Source organism: Carassius auratus, chromosome 5 (assembly GCF_003368295.1).
Source record: "Carassius auratus strain Wakin chromosome 5, ASM336829v1, whole genome shotgun sequence".
Classification (NCBI taxonomy): domain Eukaryota; kingdom Metazoa; phylum Chordata; class Actinopteri; order Cypriniformes; family Cyprinidae; genus Carassius; species Carassius auratus.
In genome coordinates, this window is record NC_039247.1 from 4,190,208 (window position 1) to 4,207,210 (window position 17,003).

At 38.8% G+C, this 17,003-nt stretch overlaps 1 protein-coding gene across 2 annotated transcripts in view; it reads right to left on the reverse strand.

Annotated features, from left to right (window-relative positions):
* srrm4 (serine/arginine repetitive matrix 4) overlaps nt 1-17,003 on the reverse strand; it is a 66,986-nt gene that overhangs the window by 9,636 nt on the left and 40,347 nt on the right. Inside the window, exons 2-7 of one of the 2 annotated variants that reach the window (XM_026244854.1) lie at nt 16,714-16,854; nt 6,228-6,317; nt 4,479-4,553; nt 4,336-4,362; nt 3,818-3,868; nt 2,604-2,678 (exon numbers count right to left, since the gene is read on the reverse strand). In XM_026244854.1, coding sequence (XP_026100639.1) covers nt 2,604-2,678; nt 3,818-3,868; nt 4,336-4,362; nt 4,479-4,553; nt 6,228-6,317; nt 16,714-16,854 — 459 coding nt within the window. The remainder of the gene's footprint in view (nt 1-2,603; nt 2,679-3,817; nt 3,869-4,335; nt 4,363-4,478; nt 4,554-6,227; nt 6,318-16,713; nt 16,855-17,003) is intronic. The other variant, XM_026244863.1, reaches the window with a different exon arrangement.

The following is a 17,003-nucleotide window of genomic DNA, read 5'->3' on the forward strand; positions in this document are numbered from 1 at the left end:
GTGTCACCTCTACCTTTATCAGTCATCACCACAGTGGCACTGGGTGCTCACAGATAAGAGAAAAACCTGACTGGCCAGCATGAAGCCATGAATTTCTTTGACCTCCAACATTCTCCAAAAAAAAAAAAAAAAAAAAAAAGAAGAACTTTTAGAATAAGAATGTTTTCATACATATGTTGTAATACGAATATACCACAACCAAAAACCATGGATTAATAGCAATGTTCAAGCAGCCTTGTCAGCATGGACATCTGTTTTAAATACAGAAAACGCTGACTATCGCAAACTAGCAAGTTATAATTTCAGGAACTCCATCAAAGCAGCAAAAAGACAATATAAAAACAAAGTTGAAGAACAATTCAACACCAACAATGCAAGAAGCATGTAACGGGGCATCTATAACATATCAGACTTTAAAGGGAATAAACCAGCTACTGTGAACATTGCAGACTCTCTACCGGATGAGCTTAATAACTTTTTTGCTCATTTCAAGGCTCACAATAACTCCTGCGGCTGCTGCAGAAGAGGTGAGTGCACTCTCCGTCTCTGTTGTGAATGTAACCCAATTCTTCAGACAGGGGAATATGCGCAAGGCTGCGGGTCCTGATAGCATCCCAGGCTCATGTGCTCCGAGCATGCACAATCCAACTGGCCGATGTTTTCACAAATATTTTCAACCTCTCCCTCTCTCTGTCTGTGGTGCCCTCATCTTACAAAAAATCAACAATTGTGCCCATCCCATAGAAAAATAAAATCACATGCTTGAACGACTGTAGGCCTGTTGCTCTTACACCCATCTTCAGCAAGTTTTTTGAGAGAATTCATCTGCTCTGTGCTGCCTGCCTCACTGGATGCGCTACAATTGTCATATTGTAGCAACCGTTCTACAGATGATGCTATTGCTTTCACCCTACATACTGCACTCTCCCACCTGGAAAATTAGAATAACTATGTGAGAATGCTGTTTGTGGACTACAGCTCAGCATTTAACACCATAGTGCCTGCCACATTGTTGCGAAACTCCAGACTCTGGGACTAAACAGATCTCTGTGCAGATGGATCCTGGTCTTCCTGACAGGCAGAAGTCAGGTGGTCAGAATGAGCAACAATAATCCCCTCTGACCATCAACACTGGTGCTCCTCAGGGCTGTGTCCTCAGCCCACTCCTGTATTTCCTGTACACACAACTGTGCAGGCACACACAGCTCCAACGTCATTGTCAAATTCACTGACGACACAATGGCCTGATCAATGACAATGATGTGACGGCCTACAGAGAGGGGGTGAGCACCCTGACTAAATGGTGTCAGGAAAACTCACTCAAAATTGACAAGACCAAGGAGCTAGTGGTGGATTTCAGGAGACAGAGCAGAGAACACACACCCATCAACTTCAACAAGACTCTTGGGGAGCAGCTTTAAATTCCTTGCTGTTCATATCAATGAGGATCTCACATGGTCAGCACACTGATGCAGTGCTGAAGAAGGCACATCAACGCCTCTTCTTCCTGAGACAGCTTGTCAGTTTGAGAATAGTTTGGAGTTTGGAGCCCCAGCATCGTTAGAACATTCTACACCTGCACTGTGGAGAGCATCCTGACTGGCTGCATCACTGCCTGGTTCGGAAACTGCACTGTTGGCAACTGCAAAGGGTCATGCAAACTGCCCACTAAATTGTTGGAGGTGAGTGTCCCTTCCTCCAGGACAACTACACCTGGCGGTGTATAAGGAAAGCTCGGAGAAGCATCAGTGACTCCAACCACCCATCCCACAGACTGCTCTCTCGGCTGCCCTGGAATAACGTCTCCACAGCATCCGATCCTGCACTAGCCAACTGAGTGATAGCTTTTTCCTTCAGAATAATGAACAGTCAGAACTAATACACCCTACAGCATACTCTCACAATACAGTATGTCATACATTGCACTTTAACTCCAACAGTTCATTACTGGACAATACATACACACTGCATTTAATACAATAATCTATCTGCTACCACTGGATACCATCCAATGCACATCCATGGCATTTTGTGTATCCAGTTCATGTATAATCTGTTTGCACCTTCGCTTTTATATGTGTATATATGTCTACATAATATAGAATGTGTACATACTGTGTATAATGTGTATTGCTAACTGTAAGTATGTACATACTGTGTATAATGTGTAGTGCTAACTATAAGTATGTCTAATAGTACACTGTGTGTACTGACTATAGGTATGTGTATATTGCACATTGTCATCTGCTGAAATCTGTATGTTTATATGTAAATTGTTTCTGCACTGTCTGGAGAATGCTCCCAAGAATTTCAATCACTAAGGCACATGTGCTGTGGTGATGTGACAATAAAAGGAATTTAATTTGATATGAATATGGTAATGTGTGTTTGTAAATGAATGTTCATGTCAATTTAGGATTTTGTTGTATTCTATTCTTACTTTAATTGGTTTTAGACCTTAAGATGTGATGTAATAGTGCCACTGATAGACTGGCCAGGACAGCAGCTGCCTTTCGTTTTAGACTCAGCCATGGAGTTCCACTGAATCTTACATTTCAATGTGGCCTTCTCCCAATTATTCAGTTGTAAGGTCACAACTGTACCTGTTTTCCATAGTGGAAGAACTCCTAATTTCTGCTTTCCAGCGCCGGTGTCTGCGATGAGAGTGGCTCCTTGCCCTGAAGGGTAACCAACAGAGACATACATGCAAATAATTAACTGTCTCACCCACATTTTATGCTATTTTGTGCTGGGATAGATAATGGCATCGGCCCAACCCTAGTAAGCAGTGAGCCAAAAGAGAAATTACAATGCCATAAGACAATAAAAAAAAAAAAAAAAAAAAAAAAACACCAAACACCCTAGCAAGAGTTAGGGCTTTTTTGTGTGAATGTCTCTGAAGTGTTATAATTAAATGTTGCACATGTAAAACAGTGTTAATTGAGTCTGAAATGGAGACAGTTTAGTCACACTTTCAGTTATTGAGTGGAGATTCACATAAGATTGCTGAGCTATTTCAATTACAGTTGTTACAGTTATGACGGTTTCCAAAAACCAAAATAAATACATAAATAAATAAGTTACACAGATAGAAAAAAAAATGTTTCTTGAGCACCAAATCAATTTATAATAGAACACATCAGAAGAAGAAAAAAACATCTATATCAGATAGAATAACCCATTTGTGCAATTAACATTCTCATGTTCTGACTATTTCCTAAATCATCTTTAGCATCTGTATCATAAAATTTAAATTAAAGCTTATGTAAACATTTTCAGTGCAATTAATTCGCAAAGGACAAAGAATTTAGAGTGTTGGACTGTGAAGCAAAAACACTTGAGATCTACTGATTTACACACTCACAAAACCTGAACATTTTGAGGATCAGAAGCCCAGCGAGGCACTTCTTCTCTGGCTGTGTGTGTAGCAGACTAGAGCCATGAAATTGGTTGGTGTTTCTCTCTCTGGGTGCTTTCCTGCTTCAGTGAGGAGCTGCTCTCATACTGCACTGGCTCTCCTTCAGTTTGAGAGACCACACAACAATAGCAGCCAATAACAGCACTCTTTGAGAGGAGCTGAGGTGCACTACAGTGTGGCTGTCAATACACCATAATCTAATCTAGAATATGTGACTCTTGTGCATGAGAGTTCATGAAGGTGCATTACACTGTAGAATGCATTAAGCTTTTGACACTAAAGGATAAACCACTGAGGAACTTGAATATAACTTAATAATATGTCAGTGCTTGAATACTTTCAACTGAAGTGTAAGCTGATGGGTTCTAAATGATTAAGGCACATTATGAAATCACCAACCTCTTTTTATAATTTTTGTCCTCCTTTCTTTTTCGTCTGGGACTCGAGCCACTGGAAAAATAGGAGTAAAACTGTTGATTAGGTTTAAATGAATGGTTCCATAGGAAACTAAATTCACAGATGAGATCTCTTTGCTGTTTCTGCTAGAAAACAATAAGATTCAACAAATTCTGTGTGTAATCTTTATGGTAAGTATAGCTCCCTATATTCTTACAGTATGCGAATAATTTAGCTTTTTTATCTCTTAAAAGACTTTTGGAGAAACATCTGAGACAAAGTAGATACTTTAACAATAGATAACTGAGCTCTTTCCATTCAATCTCCTGAGCTATGAAAGAGGAACTCTAAGCAATAAACTCTCTGGGAGCCATAAATGACTTAAGAATGACTTAAGAATGACTTAAGAGCACTATAATAACAACAATAATCATCAGGTATTATCTATACTTTGTGAGAAGCACTGTGCACTTTATTCTAGGAAATAGTTTTAACAAAACAAAAATCAATATAAAATGTACCTGTGTCGTCCCTTTCTTGAGGCAGACCTGGACGCAGAGAGGAGATGACAAAAGGCAGTTGTGACAAAATAATCTCACCACACCAGCATAGTGTACTCAAAGCAAACCTCTAAACATGATCTGATGTAAAAATCAATCACTACCTATGTTGCTTCCTTTTCTTTGAGCTCTTCTTTTTCTTCTTCTTTCTCACAGGAGATGGACTGCAGGAGGGCGATCTGGAAGATCAAATATATGTTTATTTTATATTCTGCATATATATTTTGGAATATTTTGTCCATATATGAAAATCTTGGAATGTGTTCCAAAATATTTAATATAATTGAATATATTTTTAACTAATTAAGAATATTATTCAAAAGATATGTGAATTTATATATGAACTGATATGAACTTGATTTATGTTTTTTTTTTTTATTAAATCTGTTTCAAATTGGGATGCAAGATATTATCGGAACAATATTGAAATCAACCGATAACTTAAAATGCAAATATCAGCTTTGGCCCGATATGAAAAATTGGCTGATATGCCTAGCCAATAAGATGAGTAACTCGCATGTGCTCAGGGTGTGCTAGCGATAAGATCATATCAGCAGTGTGGTCATACTTGAAGCAAACTTTTGATCATTAGATTCACTGTTGAGCATTTAATCTGAGAATGCAAGTACAGAATGACCCACCCGGTGTGGGAAAGAGTCAACTATATGGTTAACATACGCTCTCTTTTTCTCGGACATGTCATCTTTTTTTTTATTTGTCAATGAGTTTAGGATCTGTTGAGCAGCAAATCCTCCAGCATGGTCTGTCAGCCATCTCTCCTCTCAACCCGTGATCAGTAAAATCTGACTCCTGCAGCTACTGTTGAGGCTATCAAGTTGAAATTTTGCATAAATTACATTTGACTGAAATGCTTATATTGAAATATTTTGGATTCTACCTATGATAAAACTGTGCTAGTTACTTTAGGCACTATCAGCATTACTTTAACCACCAACCAACCACACCAAAGACCCCCGCCCTACTCCGCTCCGCTTGCCCGGCCCACCCACACTGTCCTCTTTTTTTAGAAAACTAAAATATGGTCACCCTAGTAAACAGTTACTAGCGCATGCAGTCCTAATGCCTGTCATTAATCAATATATATTAATGTGTAATATGTTTGTTTTAATTTTCAAACAGATTATATAAACTTAAATACAAGGAGCACTAAAATATTTTCCGAATTTGTTCAATTCTTTTGCTTTAGACCATCTACAAATGTTAAATATTCAAATATTTTTTAAAATCTTGCTTTATGTTGCTCTCAAAGTTTTCAATGTTCTCTCATTCTCAGAACTGCATTATTTAATTCTCAAAAGTAGGTTTTTGTTAAAAACGAACCAAAATAATTTTAGCGCTAAGATAGATCTACTGTCATGTGAAATGTGTGAAGAGAAATGAATGAAAAGTGCTAATTGGCATTTCATTTATAGTAGATTTGCTTTATTACATTGCATCAGATTTCTTTTTGAGCACGGTTTGCAGCGTTAATCACTATAACCAATCACCCACATTTCTGCTGAGCTTATGAATGCAATATCCAGAGTTGTTCAGTGTGCCACTCAATGACTGATGTACATGAGATCCTAAAATGTAAAGAAATGTAAAAGCCTTTGCTTAAAGCGTTTCAAGCTGAGAATAGTTGTTCTGTTCAATGGCTATTGTCATTACATTAATAATGTGCTTGGATACTTTGACACAACCACACTGTTTATTGTTCACTAATGCACATTGATTAAATACAGCATAAAATCGTTCTATCTATCTGAACTGCATGACATTTTCAGTTTTGTTGACTGCTCAGAATAAAAGATTATTGTTGTCACATGTGATAATTTGTTTTGTGGGCTGACCTGTGTCTCCTCCTCTTCCTCTGTGACTTCTTCTTCTTTTTCTTTGCTTTAGGGACTGGACGAGGGGACAGATCAGCATCAAAAGAGACCCTGGAAAAGCAAACACAAGAGAGAACACAATTTTTAGAATCTATTTGTTATTTACATTTTATAGTTTATACAATGACAATTATTCAAAAGTAAAAGCTTGATGAATGACCAGTCATTCACTGTAAGCAAAGGTCAGGGTTGAGTTAATCAAAGACTGACTGATTTGTAACAGTACAACTGACAGAAAGTTTCTAGAACGGAATAAATAGACAGCTGTAAATAAAAATATTTCTAGAGACAGAGAACTATTATTCTTAGTTCTTTGTGAGAGATAATGCAGGAAATGCCTCACTCACATATTCAACAGTTCCTTGATCTCTTGAGAAACAGACAATACAAACATACACAGGCATCTTCGAGGAAACGCCTCTCTCAGATATGCACTGGTTCCTCCTCATCCCCTTCCTTCCCCTCACCCATGTTCACACACTTCACACTCTGTATTTTTCTAAAAGCCAGGTGTGCATCTAAGTCTTAAATGAATCTTTGAGAATCTGATGTCTTGTATTGATTTGTTATCTTTGAATTGGCTATGTAAATGGCATAATACATATTTACCTGACTGTTAATAAATTGTTATATTTGATTCTATTCTGCCTTACTCTGAAAGTATTTTCTCAAGTAGATTAAGTGAAGGCGTTTGTTACTGAAATCTGACTCCAGGGTTAGTACATACTAAATCTCAGACTAGATGGAGCATAGGGCACATCAAGTGAGATTATAGATTCCTGACTAACTGCATAACTTTAGTTAAGATGTTATACAACTGCATTACCGATGGGGAGCTAGACAAAATATTATTGAATTATTAGCATGGTTCGGGCATATTTCATAATACTAGCCATAACCTCTGGTTATTGTCTCACTATATTCAAGTTGTTAAAGTATATAATTAGATTAGTTATAGGGGGCTAGGTAAAACATGATTGGAATATCATATTTCACAGTGCTAACCATGATCAGACTGGAGAGTTTGTGATCATGGGGTATATGTACATCGGCCGGCATTATACACTCTGAGTGACATAGAATCCTAATGAATGAGTAAATATAAAGTAAAGAGTTAACTAGAATAATCAAATGTCATAATAATAATAATAATAATAATAATAATAATAATAATAATTAGAGACAGACAATCAACCAATTTGTCTTTCAACCTAAATTCCAGGTCATACTAAAATGGAGTTTAGATAATAAAATGGATTCAAATATATTTGAATTTAAATTGAATAACAATTTCAACTTCAGCCAGCACTGGATACCTTTCTTGGACCTTCCATGGACCTTACAAACTGATGAACTTGAATCTAGCAATTTTTTATAATGTTAGTTGTCTTGCTGCTGTTCGGAAATGTAACATCCAAATAAAAGGTTAGTGTTCTATAATGTTTGAAAATAATGTACTACATAAACTAAATCATACCCTAAACCTAAGCGATACCAATGTAAACTAAAGCAAACGTGAGATAAAAATTTATTTGCTGAAGCAACCATTCAATTTTCCATTCCAGCTTGCTTCTATAAATCTATTAGCTCTTGTAGCATGATTTGTGTTTCACGGGACTGATACTGAAGTGCAACCCTGTACCAGTTGAGTGACAAAGCATGTTTACTATGTTAGCAAGCCATACTGTACAAATGAAGCTGGTTATGTGATGCAAACCTCAAAATGTATTTGTTTACAAATCATACACTATGGTAAAAGTGTTTTATGGTCATAGTATTTTGCAAAGAATTACTTCTTTAATAATCAATAATTAGGGCCCTATTTTAACGATCTAAACGCAAAGTGTAAAGTGCACGGCGCAGGTGCACTCAGGGCATGTCCAAATCCACTTTTACTATTTTAAAGATGGAAAAACTGTTGGTGTGCCTGGGTGCATGGTCTAAATGGGTTGTCTCTATTCTCTTAATGAGTAATGGGTGTTCTAATTTAGGTAGAAGAACCTTTGAACAGCGCCAATGAACCTTTACTTTCACCCAAAATATCTAAATTCTTAAGAACAGAAAAGGCATTTGGAAAAATAGAGGTTAAAGAGAAAGATATTTAAAAGATAGCAAAAGGAGAGAGAGATAGAAAGCTGCATGCTCAGATAGATAGATGACAGGCAACTTTAGTACTTTTAGTAGCAACACTTATGCAACAACAAAGCAGAAGATCAGAGAATGGACGGCATGTCCTGACTGAGCAGGACATGTGTGCTGTTTCAAAAGCACCGAGGTGTCACCTCAAAATCGTCTTTTAAAGGCAATAACATCTAGGGGAGTGCAAGAAAGGATTTGAAGCTTAAAATAGATCCCACACTGCATCTACTACTGAGAGTCTTGATTCCAATTCAAGTGCAATCATCAACAGGGAAGACCATAAACCGACAACAGACATTTATATCACACATTTTCACTGTTTACTAAAGCATGGAGCACTACTGTTATTATCTTGATTGCAGCAATGACACACCACTCTCGTTCCATCAAGACGACTAAGAAGATTCAATCAAAAGTGGGCGTGAAACGCTTTAACCTAACCACCAATATCCCTGATTTAAATTAAGGGGAAGCGGTGAGATGAACGAGTTAAAGGCATTTTTCAAGCTAATTGAAAAAGGTTAAATTTCCGCCCCCCTGAACGAAGGGGATTTATTGATTTTAAAGATTGAAAAGACACTGTTAACACTGCCATCTTATTTAGCCACACCAAGTAATGTCCTTCCATCACTTTTAATCCTTTGAACCCGCCCAAAGAAATCCCTTAGATGCTTCAAAATCCCCATTCTGAAACATTTAAACATTAATAAGGCCCATGGAATGGAACAGCTGACCTCTATAATATTTTCAAAGGCAGATTTTCTGATACCGACCTTATTTAAATATTAGAGACTAATTTTAGCTCACTATATTAAGCTTAAAATGCTTAAAGAGATTGTCTCATAAGCATTAGCACAGTGGAGGAAGAACATGTAATGCTATTTCCTTCATGAGGTGTGTGTACACTAAATAGCTCTTTATACTGTACATGTACACCTCAAAACATCACAGACTGTCAGAATGACATGCATCTGACAGGCAGCAATGAATGCGTGGGAGGAACTATACTGGATATCCATGACAAATACACATGACGGGAGCAGGGTAAGGCACGGTGGCAACGGCAATGAGATTTCCTTCTTGAGGCACATCACTACAGCAGGATAATAATATTTCATAGACACAGGGGAGTGCTGTCCATGACAGTCGATGAATTACAGACTGTTGTAGCTTTGGCTTTATCCAGCCAGTCAGTGATTCAATATGAGCACTGAGAGGAAACCATTTAGATGGTTCAAAACACAGACAGAGAGCCAGGCAGACTGTACGGATGTGCTCACAGGGGAGCGGGCTGCTTATTCGCTCTCTAAGGGTGGAAAAGGCTGTTTGGTCTGATATCAGGAGGCAGTTCATCCAGCCATTGCTGCATTAGCAAGCCTGAAACGCATTAGAAGCTGATTAGCAGAAAAGCAAGTGCCATTTCTGCTTAATTATGAGCCTTTGTTTCACATTACACACTTGACACAGGCACACACGCACACACACATACACAAACACATGCAAACACTACAATAGTACAGGATTTGTAGTTAATCTCTGCAGCTTTTATTTTTTATTCATATTAATATTTTAATATTAAATTTTTTTTTTTTTTTTTTTTTTTTTTTTTTTTTTTGATAAAGTTTTAGTATTTTGTTGTGTTTTTGCCATTTGCCATGACACAGGAGTGGATTTTCAAATCTCTCCCGTCCAACTCCCCAAAAAAATACAAAAATAAAATCCCATCCTGTCCCAATCCCATGAAAAAAACTGGGAGAAAATCTCGTCCAGTTTCAATCCCGGAAGAATGACTTCCGTTCCCTCCCACTCCCGTGTTGTATTTTTTTTTTTTTTTTTTTTTTTTGGCCGGAATCTGTCAGTTACAGTAAAAAAATAAAAAAAAATAAAATAAAAAAAAAAACGGTACAGATCACAGCATGCTCACTTTAGTTAAATAAAAATTGCACACACATTAAATTTCATGTAAATCATCCATGCTAACGCACACGTTTTTTATTTTATAGTTTTGTTTTGTTTTTGAACGTAGACATTTCACTATCTATAGATTTATTTTTCAAGTTTCTCGCCCAAGTCCACATGACCGAGACGGCAGAAACCACATCTTGTTTGCTTTATTTTAAAGAAGCACAACGTTTTCTTGTTATTGTGAGTGCACACAAATAAACATATATGGATTTGATAGATTTATTACTTTTATCTGTATGTCCAAAAATTATGGAGTATTTTCAGAGCAGGTGACAGCACCGGTGCCTCCATCTGTCCTACTGTGAGCATGCTGCTGTTCAGTTTCCACACACACTTCAATAATGCACATTTCTGTAGGGTAACATTAGATTGAGCGGCCATTAAAAGTTGTTATTACATACATCTTTTAGATGAAAAGCTATATTTGAGGTCTATGAATGATAGGTGGGCTTTTTGATGTCCTGTCCAATGTAGGCTACTGTATTACCACGTAGACCAGCCGTTAAAGAACTGGCCATCATGCGGTGGTCATTCACTTAACCAGCCACACCAAAGCAAACAGGAGGAGAGCAGAAAGAGAAAGGGCAAGTAGAATTGAGTTCAAAATTAATATATATATATATAGAAATTGTGTAAATAGTAGACATATGACAATACTGTAAATAATGCAGTATCAATAACCAGCATAGTAGGTGGTGGAACTGCACCTTAAAGATGGTTTTGTCACCTGTCAAAAAATGGAAAAAGAAATAAGAGGCAGTGTGTAGTTACTACTGCTGCACAAAATCATGTTGTTAGAAATGACCCCCCCACCCCCCCCCCCATGTGAATTTCACAAAGATGTGTCCGGTTATGCCTTTTATTTAGCTTGTAGGTTTGCTCTACAGCTTTAAAATCTTTCCATCAGTTTCAGTTGACCTTGAAGGCACACAGGTAACGAAAACACCCCTAATGGCCACCATCACTTCAGCTGTCAGAAGGAACAGCGTGGAGAGGGTCGTTTTGTGAGTTAGACCGAAAACTGACACACTCAGGAGAATGGACAAGGTTAGATAGTTAAAAGGCTGTCAACATTGATAACTGACATTTCACTGAGGGCTTCAGTGCTGTTTACATTGCCAGTACTGCTGTACTTAACTTTCTGCTTTGGAAAAAAAAACTGCACCATGATTTTCAAAATCAAAATAGAGGCTTAAGCTTGTTGCGAAAGTTATGAGAGGAAAAGTGTGCAAGCAAAAGATCAAAAAGAGTTTTTGACTACTGTCACACTCCAAAGGATGACAAACCTGCATTGTGAAAGCACTGTCAGGACTAATAAAAAACATTAAACAGAAGTGTCTTCCCAGAAAGACAGAGGGTTTATATTTAAAATGTCACTATATTGAGACTTATATTGACAATATACCATAAGGCTTTCCACATTTGAGATGTTTATTTTATTTGTATAAGAAAGAATGTTAAAACAACTGTGTACAGTATGTACATGATTTAGGATTCTTCAGTTGTAGTGATGAAGGAAAGCTGTTTATGTTTATTTCAGGGGTTTAGCTTGATCTGATTTAATCATTGTTTGATCTTGCATTGTTTAGTGGCGGTTGAATGCTTCATCATAACATCTCAACCCCCCCCAGAAAACCGAGCATGAATTCACCTAGAGATTAGCATGTTTAAGATAACATTTGAGCTGGCGTATTTCCGGTTTTACATACTGATGCACTGCTTAGGCCCTGCATTATCATGAACACTTCGAAGCTATCAGTGGAATTATTGTGTAAGGAATCTAATGCTGAATCAATTTCTTTCACCAGGTGGAATCTGAATTTGGTGGATTGGAAGGAAGAGGACCCCATAAAAGACACCAGGAACACCTGAATGTATACACTGTGGCAAGGAGATAACCTGTCTCGCTTTAAAGTTTGGGGATTTTAAATCATGGTTATAGAGTGCTTCATATTTTCATATGTTTGATCTTCTCAAATAAAATTTGCATTTGAATAAGTGTATTTTTTTCAACAGCACATGCTGTTTTCAACCACTTCAAAGATGGTGGAAAACTCTACAAATAGCTTTTTTTCAAGAACAGCAAAAGAATGCTTTATATTGAAATGTTTCACCTTCTCGGAAACCTGCACTTCTTCCTCTTTCGGGACTGCCGACAGCAGGACCAGTGTCTGAAGCACATGTGACAAAACTCCAGTCAAACTGGCCTACGTGGCCTGTGATGTCACAGGCGGGCAGCCAGAAGTATAAGACTGTGCCTGCCGAACATGACACCATCTTTTGTTGTATTCAGAAGCCGTTTGTTTGACAGTGCATGTGAAGGTGTTATGGAGAAAAATAAGGCAAGCAAGCATTTTAGAAAGTGTGTGCCTCCATGTCCGAGGTTTTTGACAACAAAGGACACACAATCTATGTGTTATAAGTCTTGGTAGGGAGCATGTGCTTTTGTTGCTCTGAATGTGCTCATTGTAAGAAATTCTCAATGAAAAAGCTCAGTTTGTGTTTATCCCTCTTCTCTCCAGATGAGGCACAAGTTTCTGCGTTCAGGTCCCGCTGCTGCTGAGGCACAGTGTAGACTCAGATCTTGGGTTCATACAGGGAAAATGTTAGAGGTAATGGTGTGTGCTTCGAAGAGGTTTGATTTCGGCCCCGTCCACACGGAGTTGCATTTCGCTGTATACGCATACATTTTGTATTGTATAGGCATTTTGTCCACACGGATACAGAATTTTGGGAAAGTGAAACCGATATGTTTTGAAAATGGGTCCCAGAGTGGATAAATTTAAAAACGCCTTCTTGCATTTTTGTATGGATAGCGAATCTAGTATATTTTCTGAAACGATGACATCGTTAGCCTACGTCTCACCCTTAGTCAGACACCACTATGTCATGTAACAGCAACAAAAACATGAACAAACACTGAACGATTGTCTTTTTATGAACTAACATTAACACAGATTAATAAATGTATTAATCCATGTCGTTTGTATACCGCATGCAAGGTTTATGCGCATAGTGCAAGTCCAACCTCTCTGTTTTTACTGTATCTCTGTGGCAGCGCCACATATTGGTCTGGGATGCATACTACATCATTTTGTGGTTTTGTGTGGATGCAGATATTTCTTGAGATGAGGGGAAAAAAGATTGGATAGGGAAAGCTCTGCCTTCATGTGGATGTAGCCTTAGTCTGGTCATGCAAAAAAGAAGCAGTCAGTTGGGACGAGCGCTTTCTGTCCGGTCATGACCTCCCCATCCCCAAAAGTATCCCCTTTCTTCCCAACCTCCACATAAAGTTAGTGAGATTGTGGGACAGGCCATATTCGGCTCGGCTACATCTTTTTCTGCATGCAGACTATTCTAATGTAAAGGTTGTGGCTAAGCACAGATATGCGGAGATGCACACTGTACTGTAGAGGAGCTATCTCTCCCAGGGTGAGTCATCTTCTTTAAAGACTCCTCCTCTTGCATCCAGACGGTTTCAGACCACCTCACGTCTGAATGGCAGGGCATATGTGGTGGCAGGTCAAACTGGTGGAGACTTGCACACTATGGCTGTTTTTCAAACTTACCAAGCAGATTTTCTTAGAGATCTAGATGAGTGCAAGGTTTTTGTTCCCTGAGGCAGTCGAGGAACTGTGCACCACAGACTTGGCTCTTTGCACCACTAAACAGACTGCTGCTGCCATTACTCATGTGAGGGCAGCATTGGTGGCTACGGAAAGGCATTTGTGGTAAAATCTTGTGGACATTGGGAGGAAGGAGAAACCCTTTCTTCTTGACGCTCAACTTTCACCTTCCGGACTTCTTGGCACTTCCATTGAGAAGGTGGTTGAGAAGTTCAGGGAGACGAAGGTGCAGTCCACTGCCTTAAGGAAGTTTATTCACAGCATCCCAAATCTTCCTCTCATACCTCTGAGAGGCCTGTTCTGTCTTGATTTGATTTTTTTTGGATAAAAGGCAGGATCAGAAGAGTAACATGGCCACTCGCACCCCCTCCTTGCTCTTGAAGTCTGATAGGCACTAAGAAGTATTGGATGAGAATCGTTCTTACTGTAAACTGCAGACTTGATGTGGTCCATGACTCCGTGGTCCGTTCAAAGCACTTAATGAGAATAGAGGTAAGTACAATTGGATGATAGTCATTGAAGCTGGATGGAGAGGGCTTCTTCGGGACTGGAATGATGGTGGGAGCCATGAGGCATGTGGGGACACAAGCCTAAGCAAAATGTTGAAAATGTCTGTGAAGACATAAGTGAGTTTCACTGGACAGTCTCTCAGTACATGTCCAGTAATGTTGTCTACAGTGGGGACTTGTAGAACCTTGTTTCCCCTGTGTTGGAAAGTCAATGTGTTGGTATATTTTTGGGAATACACTCTTTAAGTCTGTGTAGTTGAAATCCCCAGCCAAGATGAGAAAAGCATCAGGGTGGGCTGTCTGCTGCTCACTGATGTGCTGGTACAGTTCATTTAGTGCCTCGCTCCTGTTGCTGTAGCTGGGAGGGATGTATACAGCAACGAGCAATATGGCTGTGTATTCCAGGATTCCCCATACATTTATTTATTTGTGGCAGCCCGCCACAATATCCACGTTGACCACCACAAATAACCACCACCCCCTGCCATCAACTCCTGCGTCTCATACACTAGCGCGACTTTGCAGCTTTTAGACCCTTTTAACAACTTTTTTTTCCATAAAAGGTACATACTGAAAAACCTAGAGACTATTTGTAATAAATAGCTATGGTTCCATTCAGTTGGAAGATTTCGCCATTGCTGCCTCGCGAGCGCGAGGTCTGACTTCCCCAGCGCAGTGTCGTCTGTCTCTGCATCTGTTCTGTGCAGTGAGCAGCAGAGGAGCATCGCTTTCAGCTGGCTGTACCTCAACAGACTCGTCAGTAAATGAGTATAAAATGGCGTTTCCAAGCACCTGTCGCTTACTGACTGTCTGGGCTTATAAACATGAACATAGATCATCTGTTAATGTGCCCAGCTTGTTACTCAGACACAGGCAGTGCACTGCATGAGGCAAAAAAAAAAAATCAGTTGTATACAGTATGTCAAAGTCCAGAGAGTAGAACACATCTGTACTGAACGCTAACTCAATGTCATGACATCATAAATATTCTTATTAATGTGATGTCATCTGCCGCCACAAGTCTCACAAAATCCTGTGGGAAACACTGTATTCCCTCGGTAGATAAAACGGCTGGCACTTAATAATCATAAACTCCACAAGGGGTGAGCAGTGTTTGCAGACCACAACAGCATCGTGGCACCATGCAGCATTGATGTAAACACAAAGCACGCCGCCGCAAACTCTGTCCGTTCGATAACATGTCAGCTGATCGAGCTGAATAGCACAGTCTGGAACGTTGCTGAGCCATGTTTCCGTGAACAAAAAAATACAACAGTCTCTTACAGTCCTCTGAGTTGAGCATAGTAGTCGGTTATAGTCCAGTTTATTGTCCAAAGAGCGTATGTTAGCCAGTACGATGGTGGGCATGGCTTGTGTGGCATAGCTGTTAGCCTATCCCAGATAGCTCTGTGCTTACCCCTCTTTTGCTTTCTCTCACACCGAGTGTGGCGCCTCCGCTGTGGGTGAGATGCAGACCGAGATCAGACAGCTCTTTGGCATGCATGGTATTTAACTCTAAAAATTTGATTCTGCTGACATTGATCAGAAACTCACGACTAGGCATGAGCCGGTATGAGATTTTGACGGTCTGATAACCTTAAGCAAAAATATCACGGTATCAAGGTACTGTTGTTACAGCTCTGAAATGTGTTATTTTTAAACGACTGAGTAAAAAAAAAATATTTTTTTTTTTCCCCCGCTGGACAAAATATATTTTGCTCCTGAGCAACATGCAGAATATTAGAAACTGTAGAATTTGTCTATTTTTTTTTCTTTGATTTTGTTTCCTAAAAAGAAAAAATTAAAGAATATATAACTATTAATTTTAGTTATATAATTCATATACATACCATTTATATAATTTCATATAATTTATTTATATAATAATAATACACACCATTTGATTTAATAATAACCCAATTTGAAGCAAAAACAGAACGTTCTAACAAGCTTTGTTGAATTATAAGTGATCTAGCCATGCCTGAGGCTTGCCTGTTTTCACATCTCCTTCATACAATCAAGTTGGTAATGTGTTCGGCAGGCGCCCTCTTATACTTCCTGTATACACCCGTCCTGCTGGCAGCAGTCCCCATAGTGTCTGCTAGACACAGCGTCTCATTCCCTCTCAGGGAACCATGGTTACTCCTAAACACCAAAATATCCTTGATGAAAATGTGTATATGACTCACAGCTTTAGAAAATACAGACCTCTGAACTTGCCGGTGACTGTGCCGTTTACGTCCTCTGCATTTTATGTGTCCATTTTTCTTATGGGTTTTTGCAACTGCATCTTTTGTTTTCACTTTTTCCTCATCGTCTTTGGGTGCTAGGCTAACTGCTGTCTCCAGTCTGGAAGAACAGAATAACAAAAGTCATTAGAATCAAATATTTTACAGGCAAAAGGCTGTCTAATCTGCATTTAAGTCCAGTCAATCATAACATGACTTTCTGTCTTTGCATCAGTGTTGGGAAAGTTCACTTTCTACATGAACTAGTTC